The sequence below is a fragment of the Notolepis coatsorum genome, assembly GCF_963971535.1.
Source record: "Notolepis coatsorum genome assembly, chromosome: 7".
Lineage (NCBI taxonomy): Eukaryota > Metazoa > Chordata > Actinopteri > Aulopiformes > Paralepididae > Notolepis > Notolepis coatsorum.
This window is the reverse complement of record NC_140171.1, coordinates 154,506,657-154,528,732: the sequence shown is the minus strand read 5'-3', so window position 1 is coordinate 154,528,732 and position 22,076 is coordinate 154,506,657. Positions and strand designations below refer to the sequence as shown.

Here is a 22,076-nt window from a genome sequence, read left to right as displayed (position 1 = left end):
GTCACTAAACTGCCTCGATGACAAACGGAAGTCATGAAGAAGTCTGGATTCGCACGGCAGAACACCCTCCACCCCGTCTAGACACCCTCCACCCCCTCTAGACACCCTCCACCCCCTCTAGACACCCTTCTAGACACCCTCCACCCCCTCTAGACACCCTCCACCCCCTCTAGACACCCTCCACCCCCTCTAGACACCCTCCACCCCGTCTAGACACCCTCCACCCCCTCTAGACACCCTCCACCCCCTCTAGACACCCTCCACCCCCTCTAGACACCCTCCACCCGTCTAGATACCCTCCACCCCCTCTAGACACCCTCCACCCGTCTAGACGCCCTCCACCCCCTCTAGACGCCCTCCACCCCCTCTAGACACCCTCCACCCCCTCTAGACACCCTCCACCCCCTCTAGACACCCTCCACCACGTCTAGACACCCTCCACCCCCTCTAGACACCCTCCACCCCGTCTAGACACCCTCCACCCCGTCTAGACACCCTCCACCCCGTCTAGACACCCTCCACCCCCTCTAGACACCCTCCACCACGTCTAGACACCCTCCACCCCGTCTAGACACCCTCCACCACGTCTAGACACCCTCCACCCCCTCTAGACACCCTCCACCACGTCTAGACACCCTCCACCCCGTCTAGACACCCTCCACCCCGTCCCAGAGGAGGTCCAGGGCCGCGGAGAGGGTGAGAGACAGGGTGAGAGGGGGTGAGACAGGGTGAGAGGGGGTGAGACAGGGCCTAAACCTCCCCTTCCTCAACCCAGAGGAGGTCCAGGGCTTCAGAGAGGGGGTGAGACAGGGTGAGACAGGGCCTACACCTCCCCCTCCTCCACCCAGAGGAGGTCCAGGGCCTCGGAGAGGGGGTGAGACAGGGTGAGAGGGGGCCTACACCTCCCCCTCCTCCACCCAGAGGAGGTCCAGGGCTTCAGAGAGGGGGTGAGACAGGGTGAGAGGGGGCCTACACCTCCCCCTCCTCCACCCAGAGGAGGTCCAGGGCTTCAGAGAGGGGGTGAGACAGGGTGAGAGGGGGTGAGACAGGGCCTACACCTCCCCCTCCTCCACCCAGAGGAGGTCCAGGGCCTCGGAGAGGGGGTGAGACAGGGTGAGAGGGGTGAGACGGGGCCTACACCTCCCCCTCCTCCACCCAGAGCAGGTCCAGGGCCTCAGCCTGCCTCTGCTCCCTCTGGTGGATGCGTCTCAGGCGCAGGATGTAGAGCAGGATGGCCAGCAGCACCACCAGGATGCACAGTGAGAACAGGTGGTGGTTGTAGAGGAAGGAGGAGCGCAGCCAGCTGGGGTGGTTCTGTCTGAAGGCCTCCTGCTGCAGGTCCCTGGAGGAGGAGACATGGAGATATATATATATGTATACAATGGCATGAAAATATCTTGATTCTGATTGGCTGAAACAGTCAAGTTAGACCAAATAACTTTATTTTTCTTTTTCTGAATGAGTCTGAATGAGTCCGCCATAGATAGACAAATGGAAGTATGAATATCTTTTGAACGAATCCTCCAACTGGAATATATTAGTTTGTTACACATATGTTGGATTATGTAATTGGTTTGTCATGACTCATTGTGAAACAAAAGAAAATCGCGAACTATAAAAAATAAAATAAAACGGCCGCTGATTATTATTAAAAAAAAAGAAATACTGTATATCTCCTGTATATCACATTACTGTATATCTGCTGTATATCACATTAATGTATATCTGCTATATATCACATTACTGTATATCTGCTATATATCACATTACTGTATATCTCCTGTATATCACATTACTGTATTTCTGCTATATATCACATTACTGTATATCTGCTGTATATCACATTACTGTATATCTCCCCATGGAACGCATTTAGAATGGGTAGGGCCAAAAATGACGTGACGTAAAACATTATAAAATAGGACATACAGTAGGTAAATAAAAAGGTATCTTGTTTTAGAGCATACATAGTGCACAAATTAAAAGTGCACAAATTAAATAGATGTTTATGACCATCATTAAGCCTATTGAGTTGGCAGACCTATTCATGGTCATTATTATACAACAGGTAGGTCTGACCACACATTGTGATTGGTCGATAGCGCTCTAAACCGTAAGTATATTCATGATACACTCACAGTTAAATCACCATGAATATACCACTGCGCTGGCTTTAGTTAAATCACCATGAATATACCACTGCGCTGGCTTTAGTTAAATCACCATGAATATACCACTGCGCTGGCTTTAGTTAAATCACCATGAATATACCACTGCGCTGGCTTTAGTTAAATCACCATGAATATACCACTGCGCTGGCTTTAGTTAAATCACCATGAATATACCACTGCGCTGGCTTTAGTTAAATCACCATGAATATACCACTGCGCTGGATTTAGTTAAATCACCATGAATATACCACTGTGCTGGCTTTAGTTAAATCACCATGAATATACCACTGTGCTGGCTTTAGTTAAATCACCGTGAATATACCACTGCGCTGGCTTTAGTTAAATCACCATGAATATACCACTGTGCTGGCTTTAGTTAAATCACCATGAATATACCACTGCGCTGGCTTTAGTTAAATCACCATGAATATACCACTGTGCTGGCTTTAGTTAAATCACCATGAATATACCACTGCGCTGGCTTTAGTTAAATCACCGTGAATATACCACTGCGCTGGCTTTAGTTAAATCACCATGAATATACCACTGCGCTGGCTTTAGTTAAATCACCATGAATATACCACTGCGCTGGCTTTAGTTAAATCACCATGAATATACCACTGCGCTGGCTTTAGTTAAATCACCATGAATATACCACTGTGCTGGCTTTAGTTAAATCACTGTGAATATACCACTGCGCTGGCTTTAGTTAAATCACCATGAATATACCACTGCGCTGGCTTTAGTTAAATCACCATGAATATACCACTGCGCTGGCTTTAGTTAAATCACCATGAATATACCACTGCGCTGGCTTTAGTTAAATCACCATGAATATACCACTGCGCTGGCTTTTGTTAAATCACCATGAATATACCACTGTGCTGGCTTTAGTTAAATCACCATGAATATACCACTGCGCTGGCTTTAGTTAAATCACCATGAATATACCACTGCGCTGGCTTTAGTTAAATCACCATGAATATACCACTGTGCTGGCTTTAGTTAAATCACCATGAATATACCACTGCGCTAGCTTTAGTTAAATCACCATGAATATACCACTGCGCTGGCTTTAGTTAAATCACCATGAATATACCACTGCGCTGGCTTTAGTTAAATCACCGTGAATATACCACTGCGCTGGCTTTAGTTAAATCACCATGAATATACCACTGCGCTGGCTTTAGTTAAATCACCATGAATATACCACTGCGCTGGCTTTAGTTAAATCACCATGAATATACCACTGCGCTGGCTTTAGTTAAATCACCATGAATATACCACTGCGCTGGCTTTTGTTAAATCACCATGAATATACCACTGTGCTGGCTTTAGTTAAATCACCATGAATATACCACTGTGCTGGCTTTAGTTAAATCACCATGAATATACCACTGCGCTGGCTTTAGTTAAATCACCATGAATATACCACTGCGCTGGCTTTAGTTAAATCACCATGAATATACCACTGCGCTGGCTTTAGTTAAATCACCATGAATATACCACTGCGCTGGCTTTAGTTAAATCACTGTGAATATACCACTGCGCTGGCTTTAGTTAAATCACCATGAATATACCACTGCGCTGGCTTTAGTTAAATCACTGTGAATATACCACTGCGCTGGCTTTAGTTAAATCACCATGAATATACCACTGTGCTGGCTTTAGTTAAATCACCATGAATATACCACTGCGCTGGCTTTAGTTAAATCACCATGAATATACCACTGCGCTGGCTTTAGTTAAATCACCATGAATATACCACTGCGCTGGCTTTAGTTAAATCACCATGAATATACCACTGCGCTGGCTTTAGTTAAATCACTGTGAATATACCACTGCGCTGGCTTTAGTTAAATCACCGTGAATATACCACTGCGCTGGCTTTAGTTAAATCACCATGAATATACCACTGCACTGGCTTTAGAATGTTGTAGAAAGTTTCAACTGCCATTCATCAAACGGAAACTGTCAACATGACCTACTCCGCGGACAACATTACGTTTGATTTAACATACCCGTTAACTATAAACGAGTGGATAGATATAGAGGGCGGGCCTACATCTAACAGTATTCAGAAAAAATGAAAATGAAATATATCGATATCTCTACAGAATCGCAATGTATCTATATTTCTTTCCTCGTGGCTCAGCCCTGTAGGTGGCGCTGGGGAGCTGACCTGAGAGGCAGGAAGCGGGTCTTGAAGAGGATGGCCCCCAGGGTCCACTGCACCTCCTTGTCGTAGACCAGCTGGGCGGTCTTCAGGCTGGGGTAGTCCCGGGGGAACCGGAAGCCGGTGTGCAGGACCTCGTACATCCAGGCCGACTTGAAGCACTGGTACCTGGGGGTCAGGGGTCAGGGTTAGATCAGGGTGGAGAGGTCAGAGCAGAGACACCTGGAGGTCAGGGTCAGAGCAGAGACACCTGGAGGTCAGGGTCAGAGCAGAGACACCTGGAGGTCAGGGTCAGAGCAGAGACACCTGGAGGTCAGGGTCAGAGCAGAGACACCTGGAGGTCAGGGTCAGAGCAGAGACACCTGGAGGTCAGGGTCAGAGCAGAGACACCTGGAGGTCAGGGTCAGAGCAGAGACACCTGGGGGTCAGGGTCAGAGCAGAGACACCTGGAGGTCAGGGTCAGAGCAGAGACACCTGGAGGTCAGGGTCAGAGCAGAGACACCTGGAGGTCAGGGTCAGAGCAGAGACACCTGGAGGTCAGGGTCAGAGCAGAGACACCTGGAGGTCAGGGTCAGAGCAGAGACACCTAGAGGTCAGGGTCAGAGCAGAGACACCTGGGGGTCAGGGTCAGAGCAGAGACACCTGGAGGTCAGGGTCAGAGCAGAGACACCTAGAGGTCAGGGTCAGAGCAGAGACACCTGGAGGTCAGGGATTTGGACAAAACTTGGAGTGACTTTAGTTTATGGAACGGCCCCGCTGGGTGACTTTAGTTTAGGGAACCCCCCCCCCCCCCCCCGGGTGACTTTAGTTTAGGGAACGTCCCCCCCGGGTGACTTTAGGGAACCCCCCCCCCCCCGGTGACTTTAGTTTAGGGAACGTCCCCCCCGGGTGACTTTAGGGAACCCCCCCCCCCCGGTGACTTTAGTTTAGGGAACGTCCCCCCCGGGTGACTTTAGGGAACCCCCCCCCCCCCCCCCCGGCGACTTTAGTTTAGGGAACGTCCCCCCCGGGTGACTTTAGGGAACCCCCCCCCCCCCCCCCCCCGGTGACTTTAGTTTAGGGAACGTCCCCCCCGGGTGACTTTAGGGAACGTCCCCCCCGGGTGACTTTAGGGAACGTCCCCCCCGGGTGACTTTAGGGCCCCCCCCCCCCCCGGGTGAACATGCAAGAGCTGAAGTGAACCTACTTGAGCCGGTTGACGTCGGCCTGCTGGGAGAACAGCTTGCTGTCCAGGCGCTGCTTCAGCGTCGACCACTTGGTGGCACAGAAGTCCTGGAGAACAAAGCAAGACAAGCCCGGGATTAACCGGATATCATAAACCAACGTATCAACCTTATCATATACTTAATATATATATACTTAATTAACTGGCAACGGCCCGGGACCCCTTGAGGACGCTACGCGCCACGTTGGCGACCTCTAGCAGAATTAAAACCCTATTTGCTGCCTGTCGATTGCCGTTTCAGGCGACAAAATCCGTCTCGAGTTACATGCCGATATGCGAGGCGTGCGCCAAAGTACACGGCAGAGTCAGATTACCACCCCTGACTCCCGAGGCTCTAGCTCCGTCAATCATTTGGCAATCTCAAATTATTGGACAGGGTTGTAGCTGTAGGATAATAATAGTATTCAAATAGGAATAGAGTCAAATGACTTGCTCACTCAGAGGGTCCAGATAATAAGGTTTATTAACCAGATCAAATCAAATCATTACAACAATAGAGAATATGGCTGGAGATCTTACTTAAACAGACCAGCTCCGTCAGTCAGGTAAAAAGATCTAGTTCCCCAGTTGGGGGAGCAGTTAAGTACCAGGTGAACAATGGGGGGAGTGGGGGAAGGGGAGGGGAGGAAGGGGGCGTAGTTCATACATATATTCCACAGTTGGGTCCTTTTCTCTTTTATAATGTGGCTGGGACAAGTATTCTCAGATGTATGACTGGAATAGGTAAGGTCAGCATAACATGAGATAATAAATGAGATAAAATAGTAAAATTATAAACTTGTTGTGACCTATTTTGGTCATAGGGTCAATAAATGAAAAGAAATATAAAATAGTAAACACATGAGATACACAATTTAAAGGAATGAATAAATGAGATAATTTGGTGAAATATAAAATAAACAATTAAAGGAATGAAAGTAAATATAAAATGAATTAATAAATGAGATAGAATATGGTGAAATATAAAATAAACAAAGTAAATATAAAATGAATGTAATATAAAATACACAATTAAAGATAAAATGAGTTATTATTTGAATGTCAGTATTTATACAGTGTGGGTTAAGATCTATGTGTATTTTTAGGGTTGTGAATATCGCCCCTTTTACTTTTTACTTGATGGCAACACCTTTTACTTTAGTATATACACTGTCATCTGGCTATGACCATCAGGTCAATGGTAAAATATAAAAGCATTTAAAGGTTGGCAAACAGATATAAACGTGAATGAAAGAAATGAAAAGAAATATAAAATGAATTAAAATAGTAAACAATGAGATAAAATGGTAAAATATACATCATTTAAAGGTTGGATAAAGAAATGAAAAGAAATATAAAATGAATTAGAATAGTAAACAATGAGATAAAACGGTAAAAACATGAATGGAATAGGACTTAATGCAAATATGACCATCAGCTCAGTGAATGACACAATTTACAGGAATGTTAAAGAGAAATATAAAATGAATTAAAATAGTAAACAATGAGATAAAACGGTAAAATATACATCATTTAAAGGTTGGATAAAGAAATGAAAAGAAATATAAAATGAATTAGAATAGTAAACAATGAGATAAAACGGTAAAAACATGAATGGAATAGGACTTAATGCAAATATGACCATCAGCTCAGTGAATGACATAATTTACAGGAATGTTAAAGAGAAATATAAAATTAATTAAAATAGTAAACAATGAGATAAAACGGTAAAATATACATCATTTAAAGGTTGGATAAAGAAATGAAAAGAAATATAAAATGAATTAGAATAGTAAACAATGAGATAAAACGGTAAAAACATGAATGGAATAGGACTTAATGCAAATATGACCATCAGCTCAGTGAATGACACAATTTACAGGAATGTTAAAGAGAAATATAAAATGAATTAAAATAGTAAACATTAGAGGTTCTGCATTGTGGATTCTAGTGCGTATCTGTGGAAGTATGGTGCAAGGGGGTTGGTGGGTTCGTTTTGCGTTTCTTCTCTCATGGTCGTTGGCGATCATCATGGTTATCGGGGGGGGTTGGCTTGTGCAGAGTACTTTTGTGATGTATCCAACTCCGAATTTTATAGTATGCACACACACTACTAGGATAACAAATATTATTATTGCATACATAATGTACCGAACTACCACTGCTCCTATTGTACCAAGTTTCTTGGTCATCCAATCGGACATGGTATACGTTGGCGGGATGTGTGCGGCTCTGGAGATGTTGTGCAGGTGTTCAATGATGCTTGGTATAGTCATGTTGTCGTTTGCAGGTATGTAGACACAGCATTCTTGACCGATTAGTTTACATGTTCCTCCAGTACTAGATAGCAGGAAGTCCAGTGCTGCTCTGTTCTGCAATGTCATCAATCTGATTGATGTCAGTTCGTTGCTGACGAGTGACAGTCCTTCAGCATCTGTGTTGGCTAAGTCTTCTATCAGTGTGGATAGGTCTGCGATTTGATCTAGGGCTGACATCACACCATAGGAGGGGATTAGTGCTCTGAAAAAGTCGCATGTCTTGCAGGCCCGGTCATGTGTGTGGAAGTGATTTGCGTGGCGTGTCTTTCTAGTCAGTGGGTGTTGTGGTAGGGTCGGTGTCACTCTCATGGCTGGCACTAAATATCCTAATGCACATGTGCCTTTCCATCCGGGTGGAAGGGACGGGTAAGCTTGTGCGCCACATATCCAGTAGGTCCCAGGCGGTGCTGGTGTTGTCGTTCGTTGGGTGGTGGGGGTTTCTTTGGTTGTGGGTTTCAGTGGTGTCTTTACAGGGTGGATGTTGTCCCAGGGTGGTGTTAATCTTTGTTGGCGGATGGGGTAGATATTGTTTCTGGTCCGGGGGGATATCGTTCTTCGTTTGCGGGTCGCCTGGGGCACTTCACAATGTTCCAACACCCCGACATTCTTTCCCCAACCCTTTTGAGATACACATTCTGTAAACTTCACTGGGGTAATAGAAACTGGTATTCCATTTGTATCATGACTTTGTCGAATCTTCATGTTTGATTTTGTGCAGCTTTCAGCTGTCCCTGTGGACTTGTTTAGAGAGGCTTTGTGGCATTCTGTTAGTGGGAGGCCCATTAACGGAAAACCATCTTCGGTAGAATGGGGTATTAAGCCGCATACATAGCAATTTGATTGGTTAGCAAAATGTGCGACTGCTTAGCTTAGCTTTAAATATAGGTTGTTGCGGTGACTGTTAACATATCTTTTGGTGCGTTCAACTGCTTTCCCCTTACCGCCCTTAAACCCATTGATCCATGATTGAGGTTCGTCCAGTGTCGCCCACACAATGCATCCCGCTATGCCACATGCGATGATTAAGCAGTTCCAGTTGGTGGTCATTTTTCCTATTGTTATTGGTCTCATGGTAGATTTGCCCTTTTGCAGTGGGATGCGTGGATCAAGGATGCTTTTCCGTCGCACTTTACTGCCGTGTCCGTTACTAGCAGCACCTGAAATGGACCAGACCATCTGGGGTTTAGTTTACTTTTTCTTTTGAACACCATTATATATACATAGTCACCTGGGTTCAATCCATGACATGGTGTTGTTGGTGGTTGTGGTTGTGCCTGCCTCACTAAGGGGTGGAGCCTCTTCATCTGGGCACACAAAGCTTTGTAATAGTTAATAGCAATTTCGTCTGCTAGCAATAACTGGACTTGTGATAACGGGGGAAGCATTGTGGTTGGTGTCGACATTGGACGTCCAAATAATATCTCGTGAGGTGACAATCCTGTTCCTCTGTTTGGCATTGATCTCATTTGCATTAATACTAAGGGGAGGGCGTCGGGCCATTTAAGGCCTGTCTCTGTACATGTCTTAGCTAGACGGTTCTTGATGGTTGAGTTTTGTCTTTCTACCGCACCTGCACTTTCAGGGTGGTAGGGTGTGTGCAGGTGTATTTTCATGCCTAATGCGGTAGATAAGTTGTTTATCAGTTGTGCCGTAAAGTGCGTACCTCTGTCTGAATTTATGGAGTGTGGACACCCGAATCTTGGAATTATTTCTCTGACTAATACCTTAGCTACTGCTTGAGCGTCGTTGCGTCTGCATGGGAAGACTTCGACCCATTTAGAGAACATATCTACTAAGACTAGCGCGTACTGGTATCCCATGTTTTTTTCTAATTGGATGAAATCCATTTGGATGTTAACAAATGGTCCCCAAGGTGGTGGGTGGGCGCCACGTCTAGTCTTTATAGCTTTACCTATATTGTGTTGATTGCATACAACACATCTTGAGCAGTATTGGTGAGCTAAACTGGTGATACCTGGCGCGTGCCACTGTGAAGTGATACTGCCCACCATTGCGAATTTTGACACGTGGCTAAGTCCATGTGCTAATCTTACTAACAGGGGGAGGAGTTGTTTTGGAGCTACAACTCTACCGTCAGCATGTTTCCACATGCCGTCTGGCATTTTGGAACAACCTGCTGACGTCCATACTGGCCACTCAGATGTCGCCTCTGCCTGTAATGAAACGACATGATCAAAAGTGGGAGTATTATCATTGGCGATTGTGATAGCCATTTGTTTTACCAACAGGGAGGGGACGGTCGCTGCCCTTTTGGCACAGTGATCCGCTCTGGCGTTTCCCTTTGCAACCAGAGAAGGAGAAGAAGAATGTGCAACACATTTTACAACAGCCAATAGCTTAGGAAGTAAACACGCCTCTAGTAGGTTAGTGACTAATACAGCATGTTTGATGGGAATGCCTGATGTCTTAATGAACCCTCTGTGTTTCCATATTAATCCCACATTGTGCACTACATTGAACGCATAACTTGAGTCGGTGAAAATTGTAGCAGACTTACCCCTGGCCAACACGCACGCTCTCGTCAAAGCGAAGATCTCCGCTGCCTGTGCTGAACAATTATTAGGTAGTTTTGCACTTTCAATCATCACATGGTCATCAACAACAGCGTATCCAGCATTCAAATCACATCCATTAGTGTGTCTTGACGCGCTACCGTCAACATAATATACTAGATCACTGTTAACTAGTGGTGTTTGTTGTAAGTCGGCTCTGGGTGAGGTGACAGCTGAGATTGTATCAATACAGTTATGTGACATTTCGTTATCCTCATATAGGGGAACAAAATTTGCTGGGTTTATTGGCGGTGCACGTTTTATGGTCAAGTTTGGGTTTGCCAATAGGATCGCTGTGTATGTAGTGTGTCTGGATGCTGATAAGTGTTGTGTAGCTGCGTTTTGTAAAATAATACACACAGAATGTGGGACGTAGACTGTTACTGGATGTTCTAGAGTAATGTTGGCGCTTCTCGATACGCAGAACGCGGCTGCAGCAACTGACCGTAGACACGGAGCATACCCCAAGGCTACACTATCAAGTCTTTGTGAATAGTATGCTATTGGTCTCATCTTGTCGCAATTTCTCTGGGCTAGGATCCCTGTCGCATAGCCTTCTCTTTCTGCGGCAAAAAGTGAGAATTCCATACTGTAGTCTGGCATGCCAAGGCCGGGCGCTGTGGTTAAAGCTTCTTTCATTGCTTGGAACGCAAGTTGTAGTGTCGGAGTCCATGCGATCTGTTTGGGTTGGTCAGATAACGTTAGTGCACGAAGAGGCTGGTCTAATGCGGCGTAGTTGAACACGTGTTGGCGACAAAAATTAGCTGCTCCCAAAAATGATAGCATTTCTGTCTTTGATTTTGGATTGGGGCAGTTTTGCAGAGCTTGTACTCGGGTGTGGGATATTACCCGTTTCGAACCGTCGAGTGTGTGTCCCAGGTATTTTACTCTGGTTTTGCAAAACTGTAGTTTTGGCAATGACGCTTTGTGTCCTTTGTTTGCAAGGGCAGTCAATAGTATGACAGAGTCTGTGTGGCATGCTGCTTCACTTGGGGATGACAACAATAGGTCATCTATGAACATTAACAGTGTACTTCCGCCGGGGAACTGTATATCTTTTAGGTCGTGGTGCAAAGCTTGACTATACAATGTTCCTGATTCTGTGTATCCTTGTGGTGCTCTCGTCCACGTCAGTTGTTTACCATTAAATTCGAAAGCGAAAAGATATTGTGAGTCGGCATGGATTGGGAAACTAAAATATGCACTGGATAAATCCACTACTGTGTAATGTGTTGTTGTTGTGGGGATTAATGCCATTACTGTAGATGAATCAGAAACCAATGGGGTGATGGGGATCACGCATTGATTTATGGCTCTCAAGTCTTGTATAAATCGCCAATCACGTTTGTTAGCCTTTATAATGGGACAAATTGGTGTGTTGCAAGGACTTTCGCAGTGTTTTAAAATGCCTTGTGATAGCAGTGATTCTATTACTGGTGTTATTCCATCGATGGCTTCCTGTTTCAGCGGATACTGCTCAAGTTTGGGAGGGGTACAATCTGGTTTCAGTGTGACTCTGTGGGGGACTGCAGATGTCATTAGCCCGACTTCAGTGGAGTGTGATGCCCACAGTTTATGGGGTACCTTAGACAATGAAGTTTCAGGAAGGAAAACAGCGTGTGGGGGCTCTGGTATGCATATCAATGGCCCTTCAATCATGAATGGGGGTGTGGCTATTATGTATCCATCTTTCAATCTAGTTAAATTCCACCCATTTTTCATCTTAACAGTGTGGGAGGTAGCTGTTCTTTTGTCTGTCTGTAGTCTCTTCATCATGGGGGACAAGTCCTGTTCTCCTTCCGCCGTGTCGAATGCGATTGCTATGTGTGGGGTATAATCAGAGTCATGAATTGCCACTCTTTGAACTTCTGATAAGATTACTGTGGCTGCAATGCCCTCATGGGAGATGTATATTTCTGAGAATGCTGGAAACAGTGTGGTCTTACCAATGGATGATTTTACCTTTTCTATATATACTTTTGGTACGTCTGTATCCCATTTGGACGCTGTTACGTGGTGTTCGGCCAGGAACTTCATCTGTAAACACCTCGCGTTCACTCCTGTGTCGGCTTCTGTTATTTCTTTCAATGCTGTGGAAACAAACTCATTGATAGGATCATTATTTAATTTCCATCTGTATTCTATCACATTTCCCACTCGTTGTGACATCATCTGTTGCATTTCAATTCTTTCTCCCTTCTCTGGTAGCTGTAAAAAGACTCCATCTTGTGAGCAGTAAATGTTAGCGTTCATTTTACAAAGCAAATCTCGTCCACAAAGGTTAACTGCTGCTTTAGATGTTAATAACAAAGAGTGTTCAGTTGAAAAATAATCGCTAGTTGATTCTATTTTAACTGGTATAGACAAAGGGATTGTCTGTGGGACACCGCTTATCCCGACTGTTAATACAGACTGTCCAGACAAGGGTAATGCCATTGTGCTCTCATCAATTGATGATTGTGTGGCTCCGGTGTCTATCATGAAAGTAACTTCTTTGTTATTTATCATTAAGTTAATTTTGGGTTCCTCTTCGGGATTTGCTGTTAATATTTGCATAACATTCTCCAGACAGATCTTTTTTTCCTGTTGGCACCTCTATGCGACATTCGTCGCCTCGTCTCCTTTGAACGGATCCGCCATAGTGTAATCTGCATATGGTGGGGCGCTAGGATGGGGTTTGTGGGGCCTGCGTGAGTCTCTTTGCATATATTCCCCTTTGTTCCCATTGTTTCTATTCTCCTTTGGACAATAGAACGCCACATGGCCCTTTTGTTGGCAAATATGACATGTTACATGGGGACACTCCTGTATTCGGTGTCCTGGTTGATTGCAGTGGTAACATGTTTGTACCCCGTTCCTCTGTGGAGGCCCGTTTCGCGTGTTCCCACCCCCACCCCTTTGGTTGTTTCCCTGGGGGTAATAATTTCTAGCTGGATAGCAGTGTATTGTTTCCTCTTTTACCACCTCTGGTCGAGATACAAAGACTCCGATGTCTTTGATGACACGTTTCTTGTCGTGATGCTGTCGTTCTATATTGATGGCTGCGTTCTTAACGTTTGTAATAGGAGAGCTCTCCCAATCTAACTGGACGGCTTTCAAATGTTTTCCAACGTGTGGTAGGAGGCCGTTAACGAAATAGGATACCTGGATTGCGAGTCCCTCGTCTGCCGTTAATCCGCTGTTCGCGGCCCAAGAATTTGAATTTACTGTAAAGCGCATCGACTGTTTCAGACTCGTTTTGAACGCAAGCTGTGATATTTGACATGCATGCATTTCGCCTTGCCAAACCTTGTACCGCGGCTGTTATCGCAGTAATACACTGTTCTCTAGTGTTGTTTTCACTCCAGGCATCACTGCTTGGAATAGCCATTTGCGTTGAGACGCTGTGATATTTATTTCCTAGACATCCCAACATTAGCTGTTTCATGTCCCTAGGGGTCGGGCTATAGCAATGGCATATTAAATCCAATTGTTCGATAAAACCCATTGGGTCTCTGTCGGGTTTGGGAAATTGTTCAACGAGTCCTTTTAATTCTGTCGGTGACCATGGTCGGTAAACTGTAGCGTTTACATTTTCGCCTAGTGGGACAATCCTCATAGGATATGTGCTGGTCGGTTTCTCGGATCTAGTGACCATTTGTGATGGTTCCGGAGGCGTTTTAACCTTTTCTATTTTATTCGCTGGTGGTGACGGCGGTTGCACTGTTGGTGAACTGTCCTGTGTTCTAGCAGGTCTATTGTTCCTTGATGGTCCTGCTTCTACATTTTCTCTTTCGTCTGGGTTCCTATCTAAAACCACATGTGCGTCTCTGTTAAACGTCACTCTTGTGGATATGTCATCGTCTGAATCGTCTTCTACCACGCTTGCGGTCAGGCTTTGATATAGGCCTTTAACATTTTTGATATTGGGCCTTGTGTTACTTTCTCTGTCTTTTCCGTTGTCAAGCGTTTTAGTTTGAGACTGCGTTATAATACTTTTTTCCGCCTCTTCTTTTAAACGTGTCATATTTCTCAAATCAATTTCACATTGCCACAAAACCAATGCATGTTCGATACGACTTTGTTTTCTCACGGTAAACGATCTGGCACGTTCACGGAAACTTTCGCGTACGCCTCTAAGTTTCCCGTTATGAAAACACCCTAGGACTGGCCAGTTGTTTTTTGTCCATTTTGACCACAATCCCAAATATTTTACAGCTATAGGTCCATATTTTGTTACCATGAAGTCGCACGGAGAGTTGCCGGTAACGTCATTTTTGCTTAGTGAACGCCCCATGATACCAGCTATATGCCCCGCGTTGCCCTCGATGTAACGTCCCTGATATGATCAGACTGGTAAACAGTGAGGAGGAAAGAGAGAGAGAGAAATAGACAGACAGAGATAGACAGACAAAAAAAATAGAACATATGCCCTATTTTTAGTTATAACTAAATAATTGTATATAAGGTGGAGACCAGACACTCAATCTTATATATTTGGTATCTTAATTATAACTTATTTTATATACTTGGTATCTTAATTATAGCTTATTAACTGTAGCAATCTATATTGTTCTAGAGAACCAATTTAGGTATTCATTCAAGTCAAAGTTAATTTTTCAGGTCTGATTCTAAGATATATGTATTTCAGTTGTATACTGCTATACCTAATTTAGATGTTGAATCCTTATACATATTATTCCAATTACTTTATGTATCGTTATCACTATGTAATTTATAGCGCCGTTATCATTACCTATCGTGAAACCGGAAGTGGAACCAAAACTACAATTCCCAACCGGAAATCACTACCGGAAATCACTTTCCTGGCTTCCTTGTATAACGTATAACGTATAACGTTAACTCAATGCTTTGCGATATCAGCCGGTTCGTTCTTAACTCAATAAACACCTCAGCGGGTTATAATACTGTGCACACACAAACAAGACTCAAACAGACAAACAAACGAAAATACATAAAAGTTAACGTGTGTATATACCTGGTCTGTATTGGATCGCTGTTGGTTTAATCGCCCAGCACCCTGCTGCGATAAGGCATTTATACCCTTGATATACACTATACACCGTTATTAAAGCATAACGACCGAATCCTGAACTTCGAAATTTAATAGCGATATATTAGATTATATATACCTTTTAATCATAGTCTCGGTCCCTTCAACCAGCGATTAATGTCCCGTTAAATGTACATTTACGTACTGTCGAGGCACCGCCGGTTTCCTTCCCGCTCTCTGTATCATTAATTGATTAATTCAATCCAAATATATCGTTTTCAGGAATGGAAGAGGTTGTGAGCTTATTTTAAGGTTGTATCTATGAATATATATCGTTACTCTGTTAAATCTAATTAGATTATAACAGCTTCTCGGTCCTAGCGTCCCGCCTCTTTGCCACAAGAATCATAGAATAGTTTCTAAGAGAGTCGCGTTTTCCAATGATATCACTCTAATAAGCTCACGTTAGGGCTGGGCGATATGGCCTAAATATGATATCACGATATTTTCTGACCTTTCGGCGATACACGATACGCATCACGATGTTTTTCTTTTTTTCCCCAAACAATTCATTATGAGGCTTACCAAGACAGTATTTGAGTTTGCAAGCTAACATTAAAGACAAAATAAAATACCCATGCATTTAGCATTTTTATATTATATATTAGATTTAGATTATTGGATTATTAGATTATATATTGCATATATTTAGCAATGAGATATTATATGATTTAGATATGAAATATTATGACTTGAAAATGGGGGACCCTGATGTAAACAAGACGAAAGTCTTTCTCTAGTCTGCATCCTCCAGTCCACTGTTGACTGTTGTTGTATTGAGCTGTACTGTATTATTTGTACCTATGCTGCAATCTGTTAATAACGTTTATATTCATTCAGTCGGCAAACAGAATCATTTTGATTGACAGTCGCGTCTGCCAATTACGTCACATCGCTTGCACCCGCCCTGCTGTTCTTAGCACCAATCGGCAAGCGCGACAGCGCGTATTCATTTTTTACTTCCGCCATTGGAGAGCTCAATGAAAACAACAATGGCAGCGGTAGCTCGCCGCGGCCGACGTTTAGCTTTTAGCTCTGCAGAATGACTAAACGACTGGAGGCATAATGATTTTACTGCAACGGATGTTATAATAAAAGCCTTTCCATACATCTGTCTGATTGAAAACGTTATTAACAGACCGCAGAATGGGCACAACGGAGTCAGCACGGGCTGAGATATGAACGGCTAATGCTTGCTATATCTAGGTCGACCTCGGTCGTTGCTATGTAAATACGCTGATGTTGTTGAAAGTGTAACTATATAACGTCAATGCCACAAAACGAATGCCTTTGTTATCATAAGTAGTAACTTTTGATGCAGTAGTGTGTGTGTGGGGCGGCGCTGTTCAAAAGTGTCAACGTGTGGACCAGATTGACGCAACACAAGCCTCTTGGGCAAAACATCACGATATCCACGATACGTTTAAAAAGTGTATCGTTAATGAACTGTACCCGATATTTATATAATATCGTCATATCGCCCAGCCCTAGCTCACGTATCTTCTTTTGTTGACAACCTTACTGTGTGCCTTAGCTTTTGGTCGGCTCCGACTCGACCAGGAATAGCACTTCAACCTATAGCAAATCCTACCAGAACCTCCTGATATAGGACCAGAGTACACGCGTTTCCCCCGTAACGAATCCCAATACAGCCCAGATATTCAACACACTTTATTCTATTGTCCAGCCATAGTCTCGAATATTAAAACACACAGTAAATGCTCACCTTGTGCAGAGAGAAGTGGGGATCACACCAATGTGTTCCAGATACCGGCCGGCCTAAACTAATCCTTTTCTCTCTACACCTGAGAACAGATCAGTCTGCACAAAATTCGAAATTCGCGACGCCAAATTGTAGGATAATAATAGTATTCAAATAGGAATAGAGTCAAATGACTTGCTCACTCAGAGGGTCCAGTTCTGTATCGTTAGGGCTCAGCTTGGCTTCGCCTTCTGCACTATCTCGCGTACGTGCACGCGTACTGAATAAACCACAAATGTACCTCTAATACCAGTATTAGTCTGACCACACCCCTCATCAGCTTACCTTCATAAGCAGGTGTGTGGTCACCTGCTCTCCTCCTTCTCGCTTTCACCACAAGGAAGAGGTGCCTCGGTAGATCCCCACACTTGACACCATGATGGAAGAAATTGGATTAGGAACAGCTTGGGAAACAAGGATACGTTGACATCATATCTTTATTTTCTCTCTCACTATTTTCGAGAAAATACGGCGATATTGTCTTCGTACTGGAGTGTCTAGAAGATGATGATCATTCTACAAACCCTCCACCGGTTTTCGTATTGGGAGCACGCCGCTGCATGCTTCTCAACTGCAGTTCCTTGCTGTGTTTGTTGGGGTGAAACCTGTCAAGCCACAGCTGAACTGTCGGACATGCCGCTGTTGTGAGGAGCGGTGCGTTCCAGGTTGGGTGAGTAGTGTTTGCTGGCGGGCTCCACTTGTCTGTTAGTGCTATGGGGGCTACTAGACGAAGTTTATGGAAACCGGCCCCAGGCTAGGGTCCTTTGTTTAGCCGTCTAGGCGACAGAAGGCCTTGGTCTGGCGACCATTATAGTTTTAACTAGTGGGCCGCGACCATTGACACTGGTGATCCCTGTGTGTTCTGGACGAGTGGATTCTCTCTGTCACCGTGTTAAGACCCCATCTTTCATATCCAAATGAGAGTATTCCTTCACGAGGGGATATGTGCATGTAATGTGCGATAGCGGCAGATTCATGTTCAAAGTCAGCTATACAGGCCAGTTGGTACTGTGCTGATTCCGCCGGACGTGTTATTATCACCGTTGTGAAGCGGTGTTGACGTCTTGTTTTTCCTTTTCTCTTAAAAAGTGAGGAGGGTTCAGAACGGCGGCCTGTCTGGGTGAGTGTTATGTCATTGTTTACATGTTCATAGCTTACGGTTAGCCGGTCGGTGGCCTGGCGCGGGGTGGCTTGGCTTCTCGCGCGCCGCCGGGAGCTCGCTCCTGATCGCGTGCGTCGTAGATCGGCGTCTCGCGAGCGGAAGCGATAGCACCCGAACGGCTGGAGCAGCCGTTAGCTTGATGCTATTCTGTTGAACGTGCTTTGATTTTTAACATGTTTTACACTTTTGACCACGACGTCATCCTTGACAGGGGATGTTCGTCAACCCTGCCCGAGCCTAGACGGGGATTGCGTCAACAAAGAGGACTGTAGCGACTGGTGGAGCGGCGACGCTGCCCGGATCGAACAACACGGGACGCTTGTGACTGCACTTCGCTGATCTGCGTTCCGGGCAGGTACGGGGTTGGCCAGACCCTCATAACACGTCTTCTGGTTTTACCTTGCTAAATGTATTGTGAATGACGGTGTTTTTTCCCAAAACGTGTGTTGTTGCAATGCATTTGAGATACGTTGCGGGTTGTGTGTGAGCTGTTTTTGTCACTGGCAGTAGCTTCTCCGTGCAGGTCGTGATGTATTGATCTGGTTGTTGTGTGAGAAACATCATGGTGTTTATGTGTACCGTGTACTCACTACTAAGGCAACTAACCTATGAAGCTATGCTTGGTGACGAGTGAGTAAAAGAATGTTCTTTCTCAGACTGTAATGACAATGAACAGTGAGTTCACACATTAACAGGTTTTCCTGTTTTAACTGGCCGTATTGAGGGTGAAATAGGAGGATTGTGTTTCCCCCCCCGGTTCCCTGGGGACTTTATCACCTCCTATCAGACATGTTGTGCATTAATTGTGTCTTTTGTGTGGTAGGGATACGATGTAACTCTCAGCTTGATTGCTGAGGTTGTGCTAAATCTGCTGGAGAAACTTATTTCCTAAAGGGAAATTGGTTTGGTTGCTGTCGTGTGCTTAGCAAGGCCTGTGGTCGATACTAATCAAGAATGATGTATTCTCTCATTGTGATGATGATGGGTTGTGTGTGTCATGTGACCTACAACTGGGTTGTACTGGCCACAGAAGCACATGTGTATGTTGGACCGGGGTTCTTAGAGCCCTCTCTATTCTGTGTTTTTCCTTAGTAAAAATCAGATAGCAGGTTAGCTCGTGCGCTGTGTGGAGCTGTGAAACGCTTCATAGAGCTGACTATGACTGTGTCATATTCTCTTTTTGTCGTTACGTCGTATCATGGGTGTGGGGTCGTAAAGGGGTGAACTGGTAACCTTTCCTCTCCCCATTGTTCTGTCGGTCAGGGGTACACCCCCTGTCCTTCAAGGTTCCCGTCACGTGGCGGTTCGGCACGTTACGGGGGGGGGGGGGGGGGGGGGGGGGGGAGGGAGTTCCTGGTCCCACGGCCTGGTATATTGGGCGTGTGCACCGCAGGAATTCCCCCGCCATAGAGTACGTCACCGTGCGCGTCTCTGTTGGTAGGACTTCCGTGTGCTGTTCAGGTCCATGTGATGGATCTGTTTTCAGGGGGGGTGGTCAGGGCTCCTCCTCACCAAGCGCCTACTCAGGCCTTCTGTGAGTTCGGACTCCTTCTTCCATGTGATCCATGTGAGGAAGCCTCCATCAGAGTACAGAGCCTTCCTCCTCAGATTGTCAAAGTGAGTGGACCCTCTAGAAGGGTCCTTTTCTATTGTATGTATATTCGATTCAATTCGTTTATTGAGTGTGTATGGGTTCGGTGCCTCTTCCCCGGAGGCCCTAAAACCAGTTTTTTACATGGCTCAAGGTGCAATATATTCTTTTCAATCTGTACAGCTCGCGTGGGAAGTCTCTCTGGGGATCCCCGTCTCTTTCCTATGGGAGGGTGGTGGGATGTAAAAATGTGTACATTTTTTACCCCGGCTGTGTAGACTGGGATACATACTGTTGATGCTTCCTTCTTTCTATTCCAGAAGTGTTGGAGTTAGGGAGTGTCACACCCCTCTTGTCGTTCCCCTGGGCGCCTTGGGGATTCAATGGCAGGTCTAAATAGCCTGTTCATTGATGGGGGTGTGTCCCGACGCACGTATAGTGCTAGCTCGCTGTAAACAGGCGATTGACTGGCACGCCTTAGTTGCTTGTGGTTGAAACAGCGTTTTTATAAAGCAACTGAGATGGGGGTTTTTCCTCTTCCGGCGACCACATCCCATGACCTGGGTGGGTTGTCGACGGATCCTCGTTCATGTCTGGGGGATGATGACGGGATGGATCTGAACATATGTAGTGGGGTCTCACGCCCTTGGGGTGGGCCACCAGGCGCGGTTCGTCCCGACGTCTGGGTGGCGCCTTCTTTTCATGTTAAGATCAACACGCATATCTGCCCTTTTCCTGGGGCATGTCGGCGTGGTTAGGGCACGGGACTGGTTCTGGTCACGCTGGTCCAGATCAGTTGAACCCGTTGTCCGCCGGGGATGCAGATCTGCTGTTCTGGTACCCTGAGGGACTTGGGCTTTTTTCAGGGGGAAAAATGCCAGGTCGGTCTGGGTGTCACAGGGTTAAGCGCTATGGAGACCCTGGTTGGGTATGTTTTTACTCAGCACTGTCGTCATGGCTTACAGCCATGCCATTCTGTACGCGCTCGATCTCGTCGGATCTCGGCCGCTACACAGGTTGGTCCTGGTTAGTACTTGGTTGGGAGACCGCCGGGGAATACCAGGTACGGTGTGCTTAGGGGCTGGTTCTCCATTGTTTTTCGCTCCTCTCTCACGCATGGCGAAGAGGGGCCTGTGGGGGTGGTTTTTTGACCTCCTCTGGTGACCCTGTGCTTCCCGTACCGCCAGGCCCGGTCCGAAGTGATGTTTGCGACCCGTAGGCCTGGGTTAACCCTTTTTGGAAACTGAAACACTTGTACTGCGGTATAGCCGGTGTATACCCGCAGGTGTGTTTTGGAGTTTTTTCTTGAGGGGTTATAGGAACAACCACCGCATTGGGTAACACCGAGGTGGTTGATTCCCTGGTGTGTTGGAGCAGTGTCAACTCCCGGGTTCACCGGTTGAGGGTGCCCCTGCACGTTCATGACGTCTGCCAATCGTGTCAGCCTTCTCTGCCTCGACCCCTCTGGGTGGGGGTTGTTAAATGGAGGCTTGGTCATGCAACACCGCCAGCTTACGCTCCTTCCGCCGGGGCGGCTGTGTTCAGCTGTCCCCTCTGGCGCCTGTCTCGTCCGCAGTCTCCAGGCTAGGGTTAACAGCCTGTTGCCTGGTTTTTCCCCGGTGCGCTGCCTGCTTCCGTTGGTTAACCTTTTTTGTGTGCTTACGGCCATGCTGACTGCCTATTCTGCAGGGTCAGTGTGCCAGGCGGTGTACTATTGGGGGGACGGGGCCCGCTCGGCTTACTGGCCTGGTTGGTTCCGCCTGGGAATACCAGGTGCAGTAACTGAGGGGCCTTTGTCCGAATACGCTGGCGATGTGGGGGGCGGGGCACTACGTGCCCACCTGGTGGGGTCTTGATGCTGGCATCATGGACTTCTCCGGGCCCCCATTCCAGGGAGTCCAGTCCTTTTGGTGGGTCTGGGTCTTCCTTCGTGCTCCGCTGCTACGGCCTTGCCACGGGGTTGGGTTTGCCCTTGACCCCGTGATTCTGGGGGCAGTAACGAGGTTGTTCCTCCGTTCGTTCCCGGGTGGCATGCGGGTTGTGCGTGTGTGTAGTCGTGGGTCAAG

The 22,076-nt window shown here is 46.0% G+C and overlaps 1 protein-coding gene across 2 annotated transcripts in view; it reads right to left on the bottom strand.

Annotated features, from left to right (window-relative positions):
- Positions 1-1,134: 1,134 nt before the first annotated feature.
- Positions 1,135-22,076, bottom strand: part of LOC311231869 (ectonucleoside triphosphate diphosphohydrolase 7-like) — a gene marked incomplete at its 3' end in the record, with an annotated part of 80,938 nt that continues 59,996 nt past the window's right edge. Inside the window, exons 12-14 of one of the 2 annotated variants that reach the window (XM_084318494.1) lie at positions 5,534-5,619; positions 4,354-4,515; positions 1,135-1,342 (exon numbers count right to left, since the gene is read on the bottom strand). In XM_084318494.1, coding sequence (XP_084174620.1) covers positions 1,135-1,342; positions 4,354-4,515; positions 5,534-5,619 — 456 coding nt within the window. The remainder of the gene's footprint in view (positions 1,343-4,353; positions 4,516-5,533; positions 5,620-22,076) is intronic. The other variant, XM_084318495.1, reaches the window with a different exon arrangement.